General features: G+C 44.1%; 1 protein-coding gene across 6 annotated transcripts in view; it reads left to right on the top strand.

Moving 5' to 3' along the window:
* The first annotated feature begins 941 nt into the window (after positions 1-941).
* The window catches only part of LOC147197745 (protein CFDP2-like), a 94929-nt gene continuing 78164 nt past the window's right edge, over positions 942-17706 (top strand). For 4 of the 6 annotated variants that reach the window (XR_015102495.1, XR_015102494.1, XR_015102492.1 and 1 more), the window contains exons 1-3: positions 942-1076; positions 7171-7269; positions 7602-7679. Coding sequence is in view for 2 of the 6 variants with exons in the window: in XM_086125780.1 (XP_085981906.1) it covers positions 15491-16792 (1302 nt within the window). In the remaining 4 variants the exon portion in view is untranslated. Of the gene's footprint in view, positions 1077-7170; positions 7270-7601; positions 7680-13583; positions 17705-17706 lie in introns of those variants that run through there. The other 2 variants (XM_086125780.1, XM_086125779.1) reach the window with 2 other exon arrangements.

Genomic DNA, 17706 nt, shown 5'->3' with positions numbered 1-17706 from the left:
CTGTAGTGGACCCCCGCATGCCAACTTTTTGTGAGGGAGTGTAGAGGTCATTATGGGCTGTGTAAACAATACCGTAGACTTACCGGTACTTACTAAAGGTTTCCCTAAAATACTTTATTTGCCATTTAGAGGTGAGTCACTTCACAGTAACATGCAGCTTGTCACATTATACAGCCAAGAGATGCTTTCGCGAATGAATGTAAAAACGGTTCCAACCACAGGCAGCATTCATGCACGGGACATAGATTAGAGCTTCATGTTTTATCTGATTCTTTGCATGTACGAAACCCAGGTCAAGGAAGATAAATTTGCGCTGAATGAAAGGAACAGATAAGTGGCAAAGATTACAATTAATTCATGATTGACTGAGGGGAAACATTTGATACCCTCACAAACAAGAGCAGCTCCTGAGACACAAAAGCATAGTCCTGTCACTCGAAGAAGGCACTTTTTATCTCAAATGGTTGTGTATAAAAAGGAAATTTATCCTGATTAAAAACTGATGATATTGGTAATTAAAGATATTTGAGTTCGCGTTCCACATGTCCTGGATTGCACTTTGTGCTGTGATATAATTGCTGGCCGCAGGGTGGCGACATGGAGCTAAAATTGGCATGGATTTGAGTTCATACCGTTTGTTGTTGTTTTTGGGTTTGTTTTTAAACGAGATTACCCGGATTCTGCCATTTCCTTTCGCACATCGAATTGACGATTCGTGACATTTACTTTTTATTATTATTATATTATTTTTTATTATTAGTCCGTTTCAAAAACGGACTAATATCGGGTAGAATGAGCTCCAGGAAACTGCCTGACAAACTATTCATAATTTACGAGCGACAATTACCGTTTTAAGAAACCTTCAATTCCCAATACTTAAACTTCATGATCGACGATATTAAACTGATAATTTAATACAATAATTCGTATACTCTTTCCAAATCTGCAGCTCTGCAAATCAGCAGCCTGACAAGTAACAGCAAACTTCATCTTCGAGATTTGGGAGTATTTGTGTTTTTCTCACCAGTCAGCAGAACCTCCGTAAGCGGGCGCGTGACTGTGGCCAAATGGAAGAGGTAGGCTGCTCACACCGCCTTTTTAGTGAGTGCTTGTGCTACAGGTGTCGTGCGACACCTTTGATTGGAACTGGTGCCGATTCCTCAGCTAACTTCCGTCGCAGTTGGCTGCCCTACAAGTCTGCATCGGCGTCGAACTGCGGCCGTAGAGGGCCGCCATCCTGTAAATTTTCCATCTCTCTCTGTTGCAACACACCTAATTGAAATAATCAGATCATCAGCAAGCTTTTCAGAAGCCTAATATCGAGCCTGTTCATTTACTCGGGCTGTTCGTTTGCCACCGCTGTACAGCAACAGTATAATTTTATAAATGACACATATTTCACAGACTTTGTTATGTATCTTTGAGTGAGGTCTATATGTTGCTGTTGTGGGACAGTCATCCCAACTGCTAATTGTATGGTTGGGGAGGCTGGCTGCTGCAGCTTGCCTTAAATTCAAATGGTGGTGCTAGTGCACCACATTGATGCTGAGCTCTGCACACTGCAAGATGGTAGACATTTTGTACAAATTACCGCATTGTCTACTGTTGTATTTCTTCTGTCCTGGTCGTGCCACACAGGCTGCCACAGACATCAAGGAAATCGATTCAACCCCCTGCAATTTTTTATCACCATATTTTATACTGTCTCAGCTGTTTAAATTGAAGTCAGAATACCATAATAACAACATTGTGAGCAGTAAACTATTGTGATGAAAAAGGAAGTGTCTGATTTCCCCTGAGCCGCTTATTTCATCAATATGCTGGGAAATCGAATTAACTTTTATTAAATTGTTCATTTTAGTATGAAGGCCCGGTAGTCCAGTGGTTAGCACGTCGGCTTCACAGTGCAGAGGTACCGGGTTCAATTCCAGCTGCGGCCTCCCTGTGTGGAGTTTGCATGTTCTCCCCGGGCCTGCGTGGGTTTTCTCCGGGTGCTCCGGTTTCCTCCCACATTCCAAAAACATGCATGGCAGGCTGATTGGACACTCTAAATTGTCCCTAGGTGTGAGTGTGGGCGTGGATGGTTGTTCGTCTCTGTGTGCCCTGCGATTGGCTGGCAACTGATTCAGGGTGTCCCCCGCCTACTGCCCGAAGACGGCTGGGATAGGTTCCAGCACCCCCCGCGACCCTAGTGAGGATCAAGCGGTTCGGAAAATGGATGGATGGATGGATGTTCATTTTAGTTGATTAATTTATTTTTTATCCAGCTCACACATTAGATATTGCTCACACAAACACTTTTGTGATGATGATGGTCCCTCTCTCTGGAATGACCTCCCACTGAACATTCGGCAAGCCTCCTCGCTGCCCATCTTCAAAACTCACTTGTATTCTTTGGCATTCGACTCAGCATGACTTAGATTTGTTCTTGGTTTTACTGTTTGGTGCTTTCTACCGCCTTTATTACCGATTTGTCTTACTGTTTATTGTGCATGTTAAATTGCTCCATGTACAGCACTTTGTATGCAGCGATGGCTGTTTGAAAGTGCTCTATAAATACTGTTGACTTGACTTGATACTGATTGACTTGATTTATAGTCCATTACATCACTTAACAGTTTTCAATACATGTACTTTGGAAATTAACTTTCGAGTGACTCTAAATGTTTTGACGACAGGTAATAATTTCACCAACATCCATCTCATCTTGAATTCGTTTTCGATACCACTTTGCTTGGGGCCTAAGACAGACTCCAGCACGGAGTGGTCATAGGTCAATCACAGGGTCGTATCCACATAGTAAGGCTGATATTTGTTTGTGTTGCACATGTGCTTTGCAATAATGGTTATTCTGATCCCTATAATTTTATTTTGGTTGACTCTTTTTCAAAGACATTGCAGCCCAATTTCCCCACGGTAGACTGTCCGTCAATTAAGTTCTGTTAATCGTTTTACCTTTGTTTATCTGATTTGAGCAAGCCAGTGAATTAGATACTTTTCAATGTATAAGTATTGTTCTTTATGGTTCATTGTAATTTAATTTACTGACCGAGATATCAAATTGACCACAATAACCCTTTTTGGATTTCTGTATTTGGAAGAGCAGGTGTATTGACTTCATTGGCTGCAAGCAGCTTGTCACTCAATGCCCTCATCAGATGGCAATGGGGTGGCTTGATGGTGCGCAGGGGGAGGGGGGGATGAAGTTGATGACCATTGTGTTGTGTTTAATTTAAACCCCAAAAGGCGAATTGTGACCATGGGGCATACAATGTGGAGTTAATGACAGGGATTTATGAAGCACTGGGACTCTCTGTAGGATCGGCCAGGGCCAGACAGCGGTTGGGGTCAGAGGTCCTTGGAGACCCCGGGTGAGAGGGCTTATGAATCAGTCTTGAACTTGGAGAGCCGGCTAGGTTTCAACCATCAACTCACATGTTTCTGACATTGCCAAAGAACCCAGAACCTGGTCTGTAAATGTCTTCTCTCGGAGAGAAAACAACTTCTCTTCCTATCGCTTTCTGGTACAAAGAGGAAAAATAATGGCAAAACTCCTCCAACACAATGTGTGTCAATGAACATTAGAACATCGATACGTGATGTACACTTGGAAATAGTTGGAATCCAGGTTTATTTTGTCATGATTTGGTTTGTGACCAACAGGTGGCACTGTAGGGCTCCCCCTGCAGCTGCACACCTGTTGGTCGTTACGTAATTATTAGTTGTATAAAAGGACTCCCGCCCGAATGCTCAGTGTCTGGTCATTGTTTGCTCTTGCTACTGTCATGTTCGTTTGTTTGCTGTTCCTTTGCTGCTGTCATGTTTGTTCTGGTAGTGTTTTGGTTATTGATAGTTTTTGTTGAAGTCATGGTTTTTGTTTGTTACTTTGGACTTTGTTTTGGATTTAGTTTTCTTTGTTTTAAATACAATTCGTCAAGTACACCCTGCTCCTCCCTCCTGCCTGCTTTTTTGGGGTCCACCACCACCTCTCAAACGTGACATATTTGGACATGCAAAGAACCATGTGGAGCACTGTGTCCTTCCAAGTTTGTCTGCATACACAGCAGTTGTGACAAGAACTGTGATGCCGATAACCACATTTTGGAAGTCACCTTAATTGTCCAACAAGTATGTTGTCTGTCTGTCTGTCTGTCTGTCTCTCTCTCTCTCTCTCTCTCTCTCTCTCTCTCTCTCTCTCTCTCTCTCTCTCTCTCTCTCTCTTTCATCCCTCATCCCATTATCCCATTATCGACAGTATCTATGAGTCTTGAACATCCGGACCCAACACAACTCCTCACACCTTTAATAACCTTTCCAAAACAGTCTAGACTGGAAAAAAAAAGCCTTTAATTACCGCCAAGTTTGCAGTTGCAAAATGCAACCAACAACGAAGTGAGTTTTGATTGTGACTCCTTCAAGCTTGACTGACTTTTTTCCTCTGCTTTATTTTGAACTTTCTGTATTCGCTCGCCATCCCCCATTTTCCTTCACTCAATCAGCTGCTACATGCTCGGCGCAAGGAGTTTAGGCCTTGTCCAACCGTGGCATTGACCTCTGATGTTGACCTATTGCTTCGCATAACCTCTGAAGTCATTGGGTCAAGCCTGCAGCCGTCTGGACTTCCTCCAGCTGGCCTTTAATGCCACCCTTCAGACAGTCAGGATGGATTAGCCTCCCCTCAGGATGTCGACGAGATAACATTGTTGTTTCAGTCGAGTGACCCCAAGAAGTGAAGTATGAGAAGTTTAGACAGCTACCTATTAAAAGAATATTATTTTTTGCACACAAAATATTTATTCAATCAGCTTTCGATTCAGCGTTTTTCAAAAAATCCATCACGTCTAATTGGTCAAGATGGTTTAAATATGGGAGGCAAATTCAGGATGTAGAAGGAGCATTCGCTATGTGTTGCTCCATGAACGTACTGTCCTCATTAAGTTGCTTGCTTTTGATACATAGATGATTTGCCGGTAAGAATCTAGGTCAGCGCTTGGGCGCATGACATAGCACCGACAGTTTTAGAATCGCGGACTATACAAACATCATACGCGGTATAATACATAGCAGCAGTCCCCAACCTTTTTTACACCATAGAATAGTTTCAGACAAAGCTGAATTTTGCACAGAAACAAATTAAAATACAACTTACCATTAGGCTAAATGTAGTTGGAATTATTTGGAGCTCTGCACTCGATTCAATTCAATGAGCCGGTCCGATGTTGGAGGTAATAGGACGCAATGACACTCCAGGTGTGGCACGTATGTTCACACTGCTCCATAATTTGGTTTTGGTAGCTATGATTGAAGAAAGTCTGGCTAAACAAAGGTAGCATGTTGGAAATGGAAGAGAGGAATTCACACTCTGGATATTCTGGCTTTATCTTAAACCAGTCTTGTTTTTTAAATAGATGCTTGTTCTTCATGCGCCCAAGCAGTTCTGAAGGCCCAATTGCCTCATACCTCAGATCTAAGTATAATATGTTGTACTGTATTTGCATGCCAGTTTTCTTATGCTGACCAGGAGAAAAAGAGGTTGAGCGGTCTTGGCGCATGAGCATCACCTGTTGCAAATCTATGATGAACCTGTATTTTAAACATGACTGCTGATATTTGCTTTTAAGTGGTCAGGGTTTTTTTTCTGTCTCTCATCATTTGGCCTTTTCTGATTTCTTTCTCATTTTTCTGACTTGTGAGCTTACTTTTTTTTCCATCGAAATCACACGACCAAGATGAGCGGTTTGACGTTTGTGAAGAGGCACAAGCAGATGCACCTGAATTTCAAAATAAAACTTATTTCAGACTCTGATCAATCTCTGAATCTATCAGTCTCTGTTGGAGGGCCAAGTGGACCAAGGGCACTGATCAATGGCCCGGTGTTTGGGGACCGTCGAGTTACGCCATAGCTGGTCAGCCTCAGAAGGCTCTCAGAGGTGCAAGCATAAATTCAAGCAAACAGACTTCGTATTTGATGCTGCATATGGTGATCATTTTGTCGTCAACCAAAATTGAAGTAGAGTGAAACTCCTCTACAACGAAATCATGTTTGCAGCAAGAAATTTTTCACAACGGGGGTTTTCACTGTAGCAAATTTGATCTTAGATGTAAACACACACACACACACACACACACACACACACACGTGCAAACGTACGTTTACACGCACACACAAACGTATGTGTACTCTTGTTTTTTTTTTTTAATTCCTATAGTGCATAAGTATGAGCATACACTTATTTGACACTTCATATAGTCAGTGTAGAAAGAAAAAAAGGGAAAGAAATTGCGAAATTTACGATCAGCATTCACTTTCACTTACATCAATTTCTTGGATAATGTCTTTTATTTTGTTTCCTCCGTCTTTCATTTTGATCACTTTTACCCTCTCTTCCAGCGTCAGAACTCTTCTTGTCTTAGCTGCTTGACATCCAAAGCAAAAAAATGGCTTGTTTTGTAGCCATTTTAGCAATGCAACATTCTTGCTGCGTCTGAAACTAACAATAACAAATACTTCCTGGACTACTGCACATGTGTAAACAAGTGTGGTGGTTGCTGTTGCCGTTTCCGAACGAAGCAGTAGAGGGCGCTGTTGGATTAGACTTCATGGTAGTGAATCTCGTCGCGAGGCAAGAGCAGAGAAAAAGATTTCGTATAACGCAACAGGGTTTTTTTTCGTTGTATAGGGGGCAGGAAAGTGGGAAGGGTGTTAATGCATAAAGATTTTTTTCACACTAGAGGGTATTTCTGCCCATGTAGGTTTCTTTGTAGAGGAGTTTGACTGTAGTGCATTTCTTATTTCAATGGCTCTCGTGTGGTTGCTTTGACATTTGGGTGAAATATTGCATCACAGTCTACACAAAATGAGTGCATGCATATGATTTTAATGTGTTCGATATGTCCTATAAACCAACAATATGAGTAATTTCTTGGTTGTGGAGTGTCACTTTTCTACTTGGCTTCAACGTCAGGTTATTTTATTTTTTCTTTCCGCAAGTGGTTTTTAAACATTACATTTTCTAATTGCTGCGATTGGCTGGCAACCAGTTCAGGGTATCCCCGCCTACTACTCGAAGACAGCTGGGATAGGCTCCAGCACGCCCTAACCCTTGTGAGGATAAGCGGATCAGGAAATGGATGCAATGGATGGATTTTCTAATTGTATTTAATTTCTAGGTTTGCAAGGACTGACCTGAGTATTCTTCACTCGAAAGGACCGACATGATAATAGAGACAGACGATCATGCAAGGAGGAAGGCAAGAACAAGAAAGGAAGTGAGTGTGTCCCTCAGTTGTGAGCATGCCCAGTAGAGCTCGCCTTGCAGCCAGAAATCCAGCCTCTAAAATTTGAAAGGAGACTGCGCATACTTTTGTTGCCCCTCACTCTCTCTCCTTCCCCTCACTCTCTACCTTCCCTCGCTGCCTCGCTCTCTTCCTGTTATTTTAATTTTAACCAGTAGTGTGTGGAGAGTTGTTTGCTGCGGCTGAGCAAGAGCATATGAATGCACAAAGTAAAGAAATGATGAAGGGAAACTTTACCTCCAGCACTTTTTCCCCTCATCCCCTCTCCCTCCTTTTTTGCCACCTCACACCAACTTCAACTACAGGAGGGATGTGGAGTTTGAAGTCTGAGAAGTGAAGCAGGATGAGGGTCTTATCGGTGCCGTCTTTGCTCTCCTGTCCAGGTGAGTACCCAGTAAATGACATAGATCCACTCATATCCATTACCTGCATGTAAGCCTTCTGAACTCCTATTCTGCTAGGAGTGCAAATACCTGCTCAATGTCATACAACCGATAAAATCATAGACTTTACCCTGTCTGCTCCCAGTGCACAGTATGCCAAAACCCTTGTGTGTACGTGCATATATGTGTTCAGGGAGGACAAACTCACCACATTTGATGTGTTGGGGGGAGGGTGGGGGACGTGCAGTTCGCTGAGTGATCACGTGGGGATCACAGCGCAGGTTAAAATGCAGGATCATATTTTGGTTTTCCGGCGCCGATGACGTTGACTGTGTTCTGTTACAATTATATAGTATAGATTGCATAATTGTATTTCTTGTTTGGTTGTGTTTCAGTGATAAGCTAGCTCAAAATATATTTAAATGTTATATATATTTTTTTTTATTTATTTTTTTTATATTTAATGTTATTGTTGTAGAAATGTGTTTTATTAATAATGCAGTTTGAGTTAGACACCTCAGTCCAAATCCGAAATCTCCTACATCCATTATTATTTCGTTTAGTCATTGTGAATCAATAATATGAATGTCTGTATGAATTTAGCACAGATTAGCTATGGATTCCATTATCATACTGATTCACTTTTATTATTGCGGTCTCGATATTGACCTCTCCGCCAGCTCCCCAAAACTGTGTTTGACCTCTGTCAGAGAGACCCTTCAGTTCAGTCAAGTGTCGTCTCAGTAGCTTTCTCAGCATTCATTGCCACTGCCAGCTAGGTAACAGCATTGGCCTCCAGGGGACTCATTGTTGGCAAGTTTATTATTCCTTGGATTCGGAAGTGGGGCCACACCATCTAAAAGCAAACAAACAGTCAGGGGAGGATTACATAAGAGCACTTTGTAGGTAGACGTCTGCCAAGGCCAAGCAATAATGACAGATAGATTCCTCCTCCTGCGGTAAGTATTTTGTACAAAAAGTTTTGCTGTGATGATTGTAATTTTGTACTTATGGCTGCACATACATTTAGTGAGTTAAATGGGAAGTTACAACCATGTGGTTTGTTTAAGTGGTATTGTTGTGCAATCTCTGATGGGTGCACCTTTAGTAAGCACAGCATTGATTACCTCACCTCTTTAGCATACAGTATACAACGTGACAAGCTGTAAGCTCTTTCATCTCAAAGTTGTTTCAATGACTGAGTAAGTAGCGACACACCGTGAATGTGCCCGATTTTAGTCTTAGCAAGACTCACTAGTTTTGCATGCATCATCATTCTCAAACACGCTTATCACGGATGACCCTCCCTGCTTCCTTCACTTTCTTGTTCTTACAGTATTAGAGATCGTGATGGAAACAAACCAGTGCCAGGTGTTTTTAACCACTGAAATAATTCTGTAAAATTGAATGCTGTGATATTTTAAAAACAAATGAGATACACTCCATCCATTTTGGTTAGCATATTGTGCAGGGAGATTTCACCCCTGGCACTCTAGTTGGCAATCACTCATCTACTATTCAAACTCCACAAGCCAATGCTAGTTTTCTTCCATGTTTCACCACAGGAGAAGTCTTATTTCATTTGGTCTATTGAGCTTCGCGGGGGAGGTTTCACATTTACATTCATGTGTCGACATACTGGCACACACATCCCAGTGAAAAAAAAGGAAACAAGACATCATTTCTGTTAGGTTCGGACCGAACCAAATGATATTTTTGGATCCAAGAAATGCAGGCTCAGACAAAATGCAACAACAAAAATATTTATTTACAGAAAAGCCGCATCGACAAATTACAAACAGAAATCGCTGTTCACAAGAAGCCAGAAAAAAAAGGTCCTAACTTCTATCTTTTTGCCAATAGAGGAGACCAAAGTAAAATCATGCTTCTGTCGTGGCCCTGGAGGTCATAAGGTTCAAGTTTGAAGTCCTTCACATATTCTCATTTTGGAGTTTTAGAATCTACACTCTCACCCTCAAGTATATAATCGTGGCTTGGTAAAAGTGCCACCGCTGTTATCGTTCTCTCGGAAAGCGTTTCTTGTACTGTACGTCTCTTTTGCAGAAGGGATTCAACTATGTGATAAAATGTAATATTTTGAACCATTAATAAATTGTGATCATACACAAAAGACCACAAAGATTGACACATTTACTGGATTCATGGGAGCACCACGGTTCACTTCATGAGGTCTTGGCTTCTGTGGAACTCAAAACTTTCCTATTCAGTTCATAAAAGTTCCACGGTAAGAATGTCATGTTTTGAAATTGCTGAGTGTCAGTCATTCAATGTGGAAACATGACTTTTGAAATACTGTATGAACCAAACAAAGGCCGAAGAGTGCTACGAAACTGTGTTGCACCTTGGAGGCTCCATTTTAGTTTGATTTCTAATTGCATTATCAAGATGTGGTACTGTATCTTAACTCTGAGAACTTCATTTCATATGTAGAATGATTGTGTTCACATGTACTATATGTTCAAGGTCCAGTTTAGATAACTCATTCTCTCTCTCCTAAGCATCTGTTTAATTAGTCCAGGAGACTGCGGACTGCTGCAGTGAAGCGTGAAAAATAGGTGCATCTTCATTTTTGTTTTACTTGTGATATTATCAGACCACTCTGCTTCATGGTGGGTGTTCTGGCATACCGAGGGCGTTTCCTTTGACATGCACCCGGACGAACAATTTGGTGGTACAGTGAAACTCCTCTACAGCGCAACCTACATGGGCAAAAATACCCCCTAATGTGAAAAAATGGTCATGCATTAAAGGCATTCCCACTTTTCTGCTCCCCCTACGACGAAAAATCCCCCTGTTCCGTTATACGAAATCGTTTTCTCTGCTCTTGCCTCGCGGAGATTCACAACAACGAAAACAAACCTTCTGCAAAAGTCTAATCCAACCTCAGCCAACAGCGACCTCTGCTGCTTTGCTCCGAAACTGAAACAGCAACCACCACAGTGGTTTACACATGCGCAGTCATCCAGAAGTATTTCGTTGCATTGCTAAAATGGCTACAAAACGGACCTTTGGATGCCAAGCAGCGAAGACAAGAAGAGCTCTGACACTGGAAGAGAGGGTAAAAGTGATCAGAATGAAAGACGGAGGAAGCAAAATAAGAGACATTATCCAAGAAATTGATGTAAGTGAAAGTGAATTCTGATCTGAAACTTAGCTATTTCTTTCCCTTTTTTTCTCTTTGTGCACAACTGTACATTGGCTATACGGTACAGTAATGTACAGTATGAAGTGTCTTTGGGATTACGATTGTTTGATTCCAAAAATCATTGATTTAAATTCCAATTTAAATCTGATAAAAATTAACAAAGACTTTTATTTTCTATCAATTATTTTTTCACGAATGGATAGAAAATTCGAGTGTTGTTTTACAACATAAACAAAAAATGTAACAGATTTTTGGGTGGGGCTTTTTCTTAGTTTTGTATCATTAAATTTATTAATTACACAGTCATAAGGAGTTACAGTACTGTATTCATTAGACATATTTTGTGTGTGTGTGTGTGAGAGTGTGTGTGTTTACATCTGAGATAAAATTTGCTACAGTGAAAAACCACCTGTTGTGAAAAATGTCTTGCTGCAAACATGATTTCGTTGTAGAGGAGTTTCACTGTATAAAGTGGGGGTTTTTTTTTTTTTTTTTGGTCTTTTTTGTGCAATTGTTTCATGCTTATGGCTTAGCGGAGTGGAAGACAAAATTGGTTTCGGAATACAGTGTAGTCAATGTAAGGTCCCTTGTGCATATTCTGCAGTGTCCAGACCCTAGACTAGCATGGACCTCCAACCACCAGGCCACACAGAGCAAAGCGGGAAACAGAGCTTCAGTTATGTGTTGCGAAATCCTTGTTCAAACAATCAAATCTTTTGAGTGGATTTACTGAATGGAGTTACTTCATGAACTGATTTCACAGCTTGGGGCCCTTCAGAAAGTATTCCCATGTTTACCCCCAGATCAATGGCCATGATCCCAAAATTTCTTTCTCTAATGAGTCCATTTCTCCTCTAATCCGCTAGTCCTCATCAAGGTCCTGGGTGTGCTTGAGCCTATTCCAGCTGTCTTCGGGCAGAAGGCGGGGGACACCCCAAACCGGCTGCCAGCCAATCATAGCGCAGACATAGACGAACAACCATTAGCGCTCACAATCACACCTAGGGAAAATTTAGAGCATTCAATCAACCTATCATGCATGTTTCTGGAATGTGGGAGGAAACCAGAGTACCCGGAGAAAACCCACAGAGGAAACGGGGAGAACATGCAAACTTCACACGGGAAGGCCGGAGCCGAAATTGAACCCTGCATCTCTGCACTGTGAGGCCGACACACTAACCAGTCGACCACGGTGCCGCCCTAAACTTCACTTCATCATTTTATATCACTTATCAGTTTGTCATGTGAGATTGCTGTGACATCCTGCATTTTTCTTAAAAAAACAAAACAAAACAAATCCATCTATTACTCGCATCATTGTAGAGTGTTTTGTAATTACATTACAGTTATGTCTTAAAAAAAAAAAAAGTACTTATTTTTGGAGCTGCCAGAGGCTTTTGTTTGATTGTGCACGTCACGTCTATGTCGGAGCTAGATGCATCAGAACCGGTAGGCGGTCATTTATTTCAAGGCCATGTTTACTTCTCTCTTTCTGGTAGAAAGATGTTTCCCATGCATTCTTCCCTGGGTCCCACCAGTGAGGGCCAATCCGAGGCTCCGTGATCCATCACGCAGCAGGCAGTCGTGTTTTCTGAAAGGTCCATGAACTTGTTACCTCCCTTGTCCTGCCAGACTGAATTTCAACCCCCCCGGCCCCCATCCTTTTTTTTTCTTACGTCCCCTTTCTGTGGTCTTTCCTTTCCAACATCGTGGTCGCATTGAAATAATTGGAGCGAATTCAGTGTGACCAGGTTCCCACTGCAGCTTCTGAATGGAGATATCAAGTCGAGTGCCATGATTTCCCTCTGACCTCAGATATTTTCCCTTCGCCACAGCCTGCCACCCTCTGCTGTGGTGATGGGTCATCATCATGACTCTATCACCTCATTACAATGAAACTACAACCATGGTACATTATCATACACACATAGTGGGTCTACAGGCCTGCAGCTCTGTCTGTAGACTTTTATTTCCCTCTCTATTGCTTAGTTCGAGTCTGTTCAACATGGCACACATTCAAAACGGCAACCTCAGGGGGCTTTTAGTCCTCTGGCAGAGGCCAATCACTTTTTGCTCTGTTCTCTGTTACAGAGTTAATGAGCAGGGAATAGAAAGGAAAGCTTATGGTTTGCTGGATGATGGAGAGGCTGTCTTTGTATTTCTCCTGGAGGAGCCACACAGAGCCTCAAGTGATTTTTTTTTTTTCTTCACCAGAGGCAGAAGTGATTGAGATGTGAGAAACATCATTACTGACTCTGGGACTCAAGGTTTTAGATACAGCGATTTAAAGTGAGCTCCATGGGGTTAAGCCAAAGAGGATTTCCGTTGCAATGTACAGAGATTGAATAGAATAGAATGCCTTTATTGTCATTCTACAAAAAAATCGTACAAGGAGATTGCACAGCTCTCCTATTTCGGTACAGACATCAAATGAAATAGAAGGGGAGAAAATAGTCATCAAACCATAAAAAACGTTTTCATCACGATCAAACTGAGTTACATTGTCGTGGACTATATCTCTCTCACCTCCAGCTCTGTGCCTTCTTTGAATGACTGCTGCGATTATTCTCTCATATAAGATAATGTGGGTGTTTTGGAGATGGCACTTGACAGTGTGGGAGGGCATCGGAGCGAACTTGGCGAAGCACTGATCTGAAGCTGGACGATGGAGCTGTTGCACAGGGCAGAGTCTGAACGATGTATCAGCTGTCATGAATGTGTTTGATTTACTCGTCCAGACGTCAGCAGTGATGTGAAGTCCTTTGGGGTGACATCAGAGAAGGTACTTGAGGAGAAAGAGCTGAGATCAGGTGTTCAAGAGGGCCGTATGTCTCTCCGCCTCTCTGGCCCTCTGATGTGCTGAGCTGACTCTGAAGTCTGTTTGCATGTGAGAGCAATATCATTTCCAAAAGAAAATACGCACGTCACAAATTTAGTAAAAACACCCTTGATTATCCATCCACTCATCCATTTTCTGATCTGTTTATCCTCACAAGGGCCGTGGGGCGTGCTGGAGCCTATATAAGTTGTCATCGGGCAGTAGGCGGGGGACACCCTGAACTGGTTGCCAGCCAATGGTAGGGCACACATAGATGAACAACCATCTGCGCTCACACTCACACTCTGGAACAATTTAGAGCGTTCCATTAACCTGCCACGCATGTCTTTGGAATGTGGGAGGAAACCGGAAAACCACGCAGGCACGGGGAGGACATGCAAACTCCAAACAGGAAGACCAGAGCTGGAATCAAACACTGCACCTCTGCACTGTGAGGCCGACACGCTAACCAGTCGACCACCGGGCCGCCCCACACTTGATTATTTTTTGTTAAACCGTGCCATGACTGTGACTTTGCATTCACTTAGTCCTGTGGTATTCAAATCATCTTTCAAGAATTTCCCATTCGGTGGCCCGGTGGTCCAGCTCCGGCCTACCTGTGTGGTGTTTCTTGTGATTGGATTTACTTAATTTCACCTCATGTGCTCTCCTTTGCGTCTAGCCTGGTAGTTTAATTGCAACAATAACAGCTTCTGTGTTGAGACAAACTTGTGTGTCATCCTATGTTCTGCTTTTGCTATTTATCGATGACATCTTATCAAACCACTTTATGCGTTTCATCGTGCTGACATCAGTCGCTTTTGTGTGTGTGTATATATTGCTGAATCCATTTTGTGATGATTGAACTTCACGAAGCAACAAGTAATACAGAAACATACGTGAAACGTTGTGGCATATAGAGAAGTAAAACCAATGATTATGATTTCATCCCAATTTATTTTCTAGTCATAACTGAATGACAAAGACTGGTTAGGACAGGTAGGGATCAATTACCTGTTTTGGGCAGGCAAACCCGTACTGTATTTAGATTGAGAGCGGTAAATGTCTTGGCAATGAATTGAAAATCCAAGTCAGGCTTTCATGTATGTTTTTGTTGAATTTCTTAGTGACATCTCTAATGACGTTGGGAGACAGATTGTAATCCCAGGTGGGCATAAAAAATAACGAATGATCTAAAAATTAGCCATTTTTGCCTCAACTCTCCCATTCCTGTCTGTCACTCTTTGCTTCCAGTTCCATTTTCAGGCCTATTCATATGGTAATAGAGGTCAGGAGATGAGGGGGTTCTCACGTTGAATGGGAAGCTCGGCTCTTTGTTTGGCCACGGCTCAAGCTGCCGCCACAGAGGCCAGAGGTGAAATTGAATTCAGCTGAAATCCCCTGTGAGTCTGGTCATGGTCTGGGCTGTGCACAGGCACTGGCCTGGCCTTGATGGAGGCCTGCCACTGAGCCAGGGCAAAAGGGGCATCTGCACTTTTCAATTAATACTGGATTCATACACTAAGACTTTGTTAAATTTTTCAATCAGTATTTACAGGATGTAGATTAGACACAGCCATCTTCCCAATTACAGGTTAAGGGATGCTTAAAACGATTATTAGGTACCAGGCATTACATTGCCGTTGAAGGGGAAATGAAAATAGTTGAACGACAAATGATCCACAGGTAGTCAAGCCCCTTAAATTCTAACCTTCGACCTCATTGTGGTGGGGGGGTGAACGGGTAATCTACCCGGCCAACAGAAGGCTCTGGTAGAAGCAGGGCTGGGGGACCCGGCTTTTCAATAAATTCCCACGAAACTTCTTCATGACTTCACGACAGACTGTAATTACGACTCGAGCTACGGCGTCCGCGGGAACCGACGCGCCTGCCCTCAGCTCGACGGGGCGAGTGATAAATGTGCAAGTCGGGCACCACTACCCCCTCCACCATCACCTCCTCCGACGCCGTGAGCGCCTCAAAATTGCTTGCTGGAACATCCGGACTCTCCGCGACGAAGGGACCCAAGCCCTCACCATGAGGTCACTTCACAACTATGGCGTCAGTGTGGCATGCCTTTCCGAAGTACGCCTCCCTGATGCCGGGCAGCGAGAGCTGAAGGTCCCTGGTGTCGATGTGGTCTACAACCTCTACCATAGTGGAGTGACGGATAACAGCGGCCGGCATGGCGTTGCAATCGCCCTTGCTCCCGAGGCACAGGCTGCACTGCTGGGGTGGGAACCCATCTCCCCCCGCCTTGCCAAGGTACGCTTGAGGGGTGCCATTGCCAACATCTCTGTCGTGGCGGTATACGCGCCCACATTGAACGCTGCTGACGTGGACAAGGAGCAGTTCTATCATAAGCTCCAGACGACTGTCGATGGCATCCCCTCCATTGACATCCTGGTGGTCGCAGGAGACTGGAATGCGCGCACTGGACCGGCGACTGACACCACGCGACGAGTGCTGGGGCGTTTTGCTCTGGGAAGACGCTGCGACAATGGTGAACGGCTCGTTAACTTCGCCGCCTCAAATCGCCTAGTCGTGATGAATACACGCTTCCAACACCCCCAACATCAGCTAGTCACCTGGTACTCGAACGATGGGCAGACGACTAACCAGATTGACTACATACTGGTTCGGTCACGTTGGGCGAGTTCAGTCCTCGACGCGCGGGCGTACCGTGGAGCAGACACGGGAGGCAAGAGCGGCTCCGACCACGTGCTTGTGCGTGCTACCCTTCGTATCAGACTTAAAGTTAATCGCCCTCCAAAACGCACCACCCGGATTGATGTCGCGAAACTGAAGCTGGATGGGGTCAGCGAAACGATCTGCACAGTGAACGGTTCTGTGATAACCTCCCTAGAGGAACGACTGCAACGTTGGCGCGAACACTTTGAAGCCCTACTCAATCACCCACCACCAGTGTTAGCGCCTGTGCTTCCTGCAATTGATGAGGAGTACGACTGCAGCTTGGACCCGCCTACGGTAGACGAAATTCGAGGCGTCCTGCGTCAGCTCAGGAATAATAAAGCCCCAGGTGAAGACGGCATCCCGGCGGAAGTATACAAAAGCGACATTGACGTCTTCGCAGCGTGGCTTCATCGCGTTTACAACGCCGTTCGATAGTCTTCGATAACGATTGCCTCCGCCGTATTCTCCGCCGCCGCCGATCGGACCGGGTCCCCACTGCTGACCTTCATCGCTGCCTGCACCTTCGTCCCTTACCAGCGTTTCTCCTGCAACGCCGACTCCGTTGGTTCGGGCATGCGGCACGCCACCAGGAGGGCGAGTTGATCAGGGATGTTCTCCTTCCTGCTCCTTTGCCAGCCTGGCGCAAGCAGCGTGGTGGACAAGTCAAGACCTGGGCCACCACGATGAAAGAAGACCTCGCGTACCTTTCCGGCCCCCAGGTGGTGGGTCTGAGACGGTGGAACCAGGACTGGCTGAAGCTGTCGGTTGACCTGGCCGCGCTTGGGCCGTCTTGATCAGGGATGTCGTGCGCGCCAAGGAAGAAGCCGGTTCAACCCACCCAGGGTGAAGGCCATTGCAAACAAAAAACAAGCCCCGCAAAGTAACATGTTGTCCCAGCTGCTGGGAGCGGAGCTGAGGCCTTGAGGTGTTCAACACATGATCAATATGTTTTGCAATTCTCATTAGTTCTCACAGCTATGCTATGTTCCATCGGTAGCTGGCCATTTTCTTTAACTTAAGTGGAGCTGTGGAGAGACTGACGCTCAAAAAATGAAGTCATTGCTCCAAGTCAAGACCTCCCCACCCTCCTCCACACACAAATACATAAATAAATAAACCATCCATCCATTTTCCGATCCGCTTTATCCTCACAAGGGTCGCGATCAACCATTCACGCTCATACTCACAACTCGGGACAATTTAGAGTGTTCAATCAGCCTGCCATGAATGTTTTTGGAATGTGGAAGGAAACTGGAGTACCCGGAAAAAACCCACACAGGCCCGGGGGAACATGCAAACTCCACACAGGGAGGCCGCAGCCTGGATCGAACCCGCGACCTCTGTACTGT

The sequence above is a fragment of the Hippocampus guttulatus genome, chromosome 12, assembly GCF_054856545.1.
Source record: "Hippocampus guttulatus isolate MCC_2025c chromosome 12, RoL_Hgut_1.0, whole genome shotgun sequence".
Taxonomy (NCBI): domain Eukaryota; kingdom Metazoa; phylum Chordata; class Actinopteri; order Syngnathiformes; family Syngnathidae; genus Hippocampus; species Hippocampus guttulatus.
This window is presented reverse-complemented; position numbering and strand designations above follow the sequence as displayed.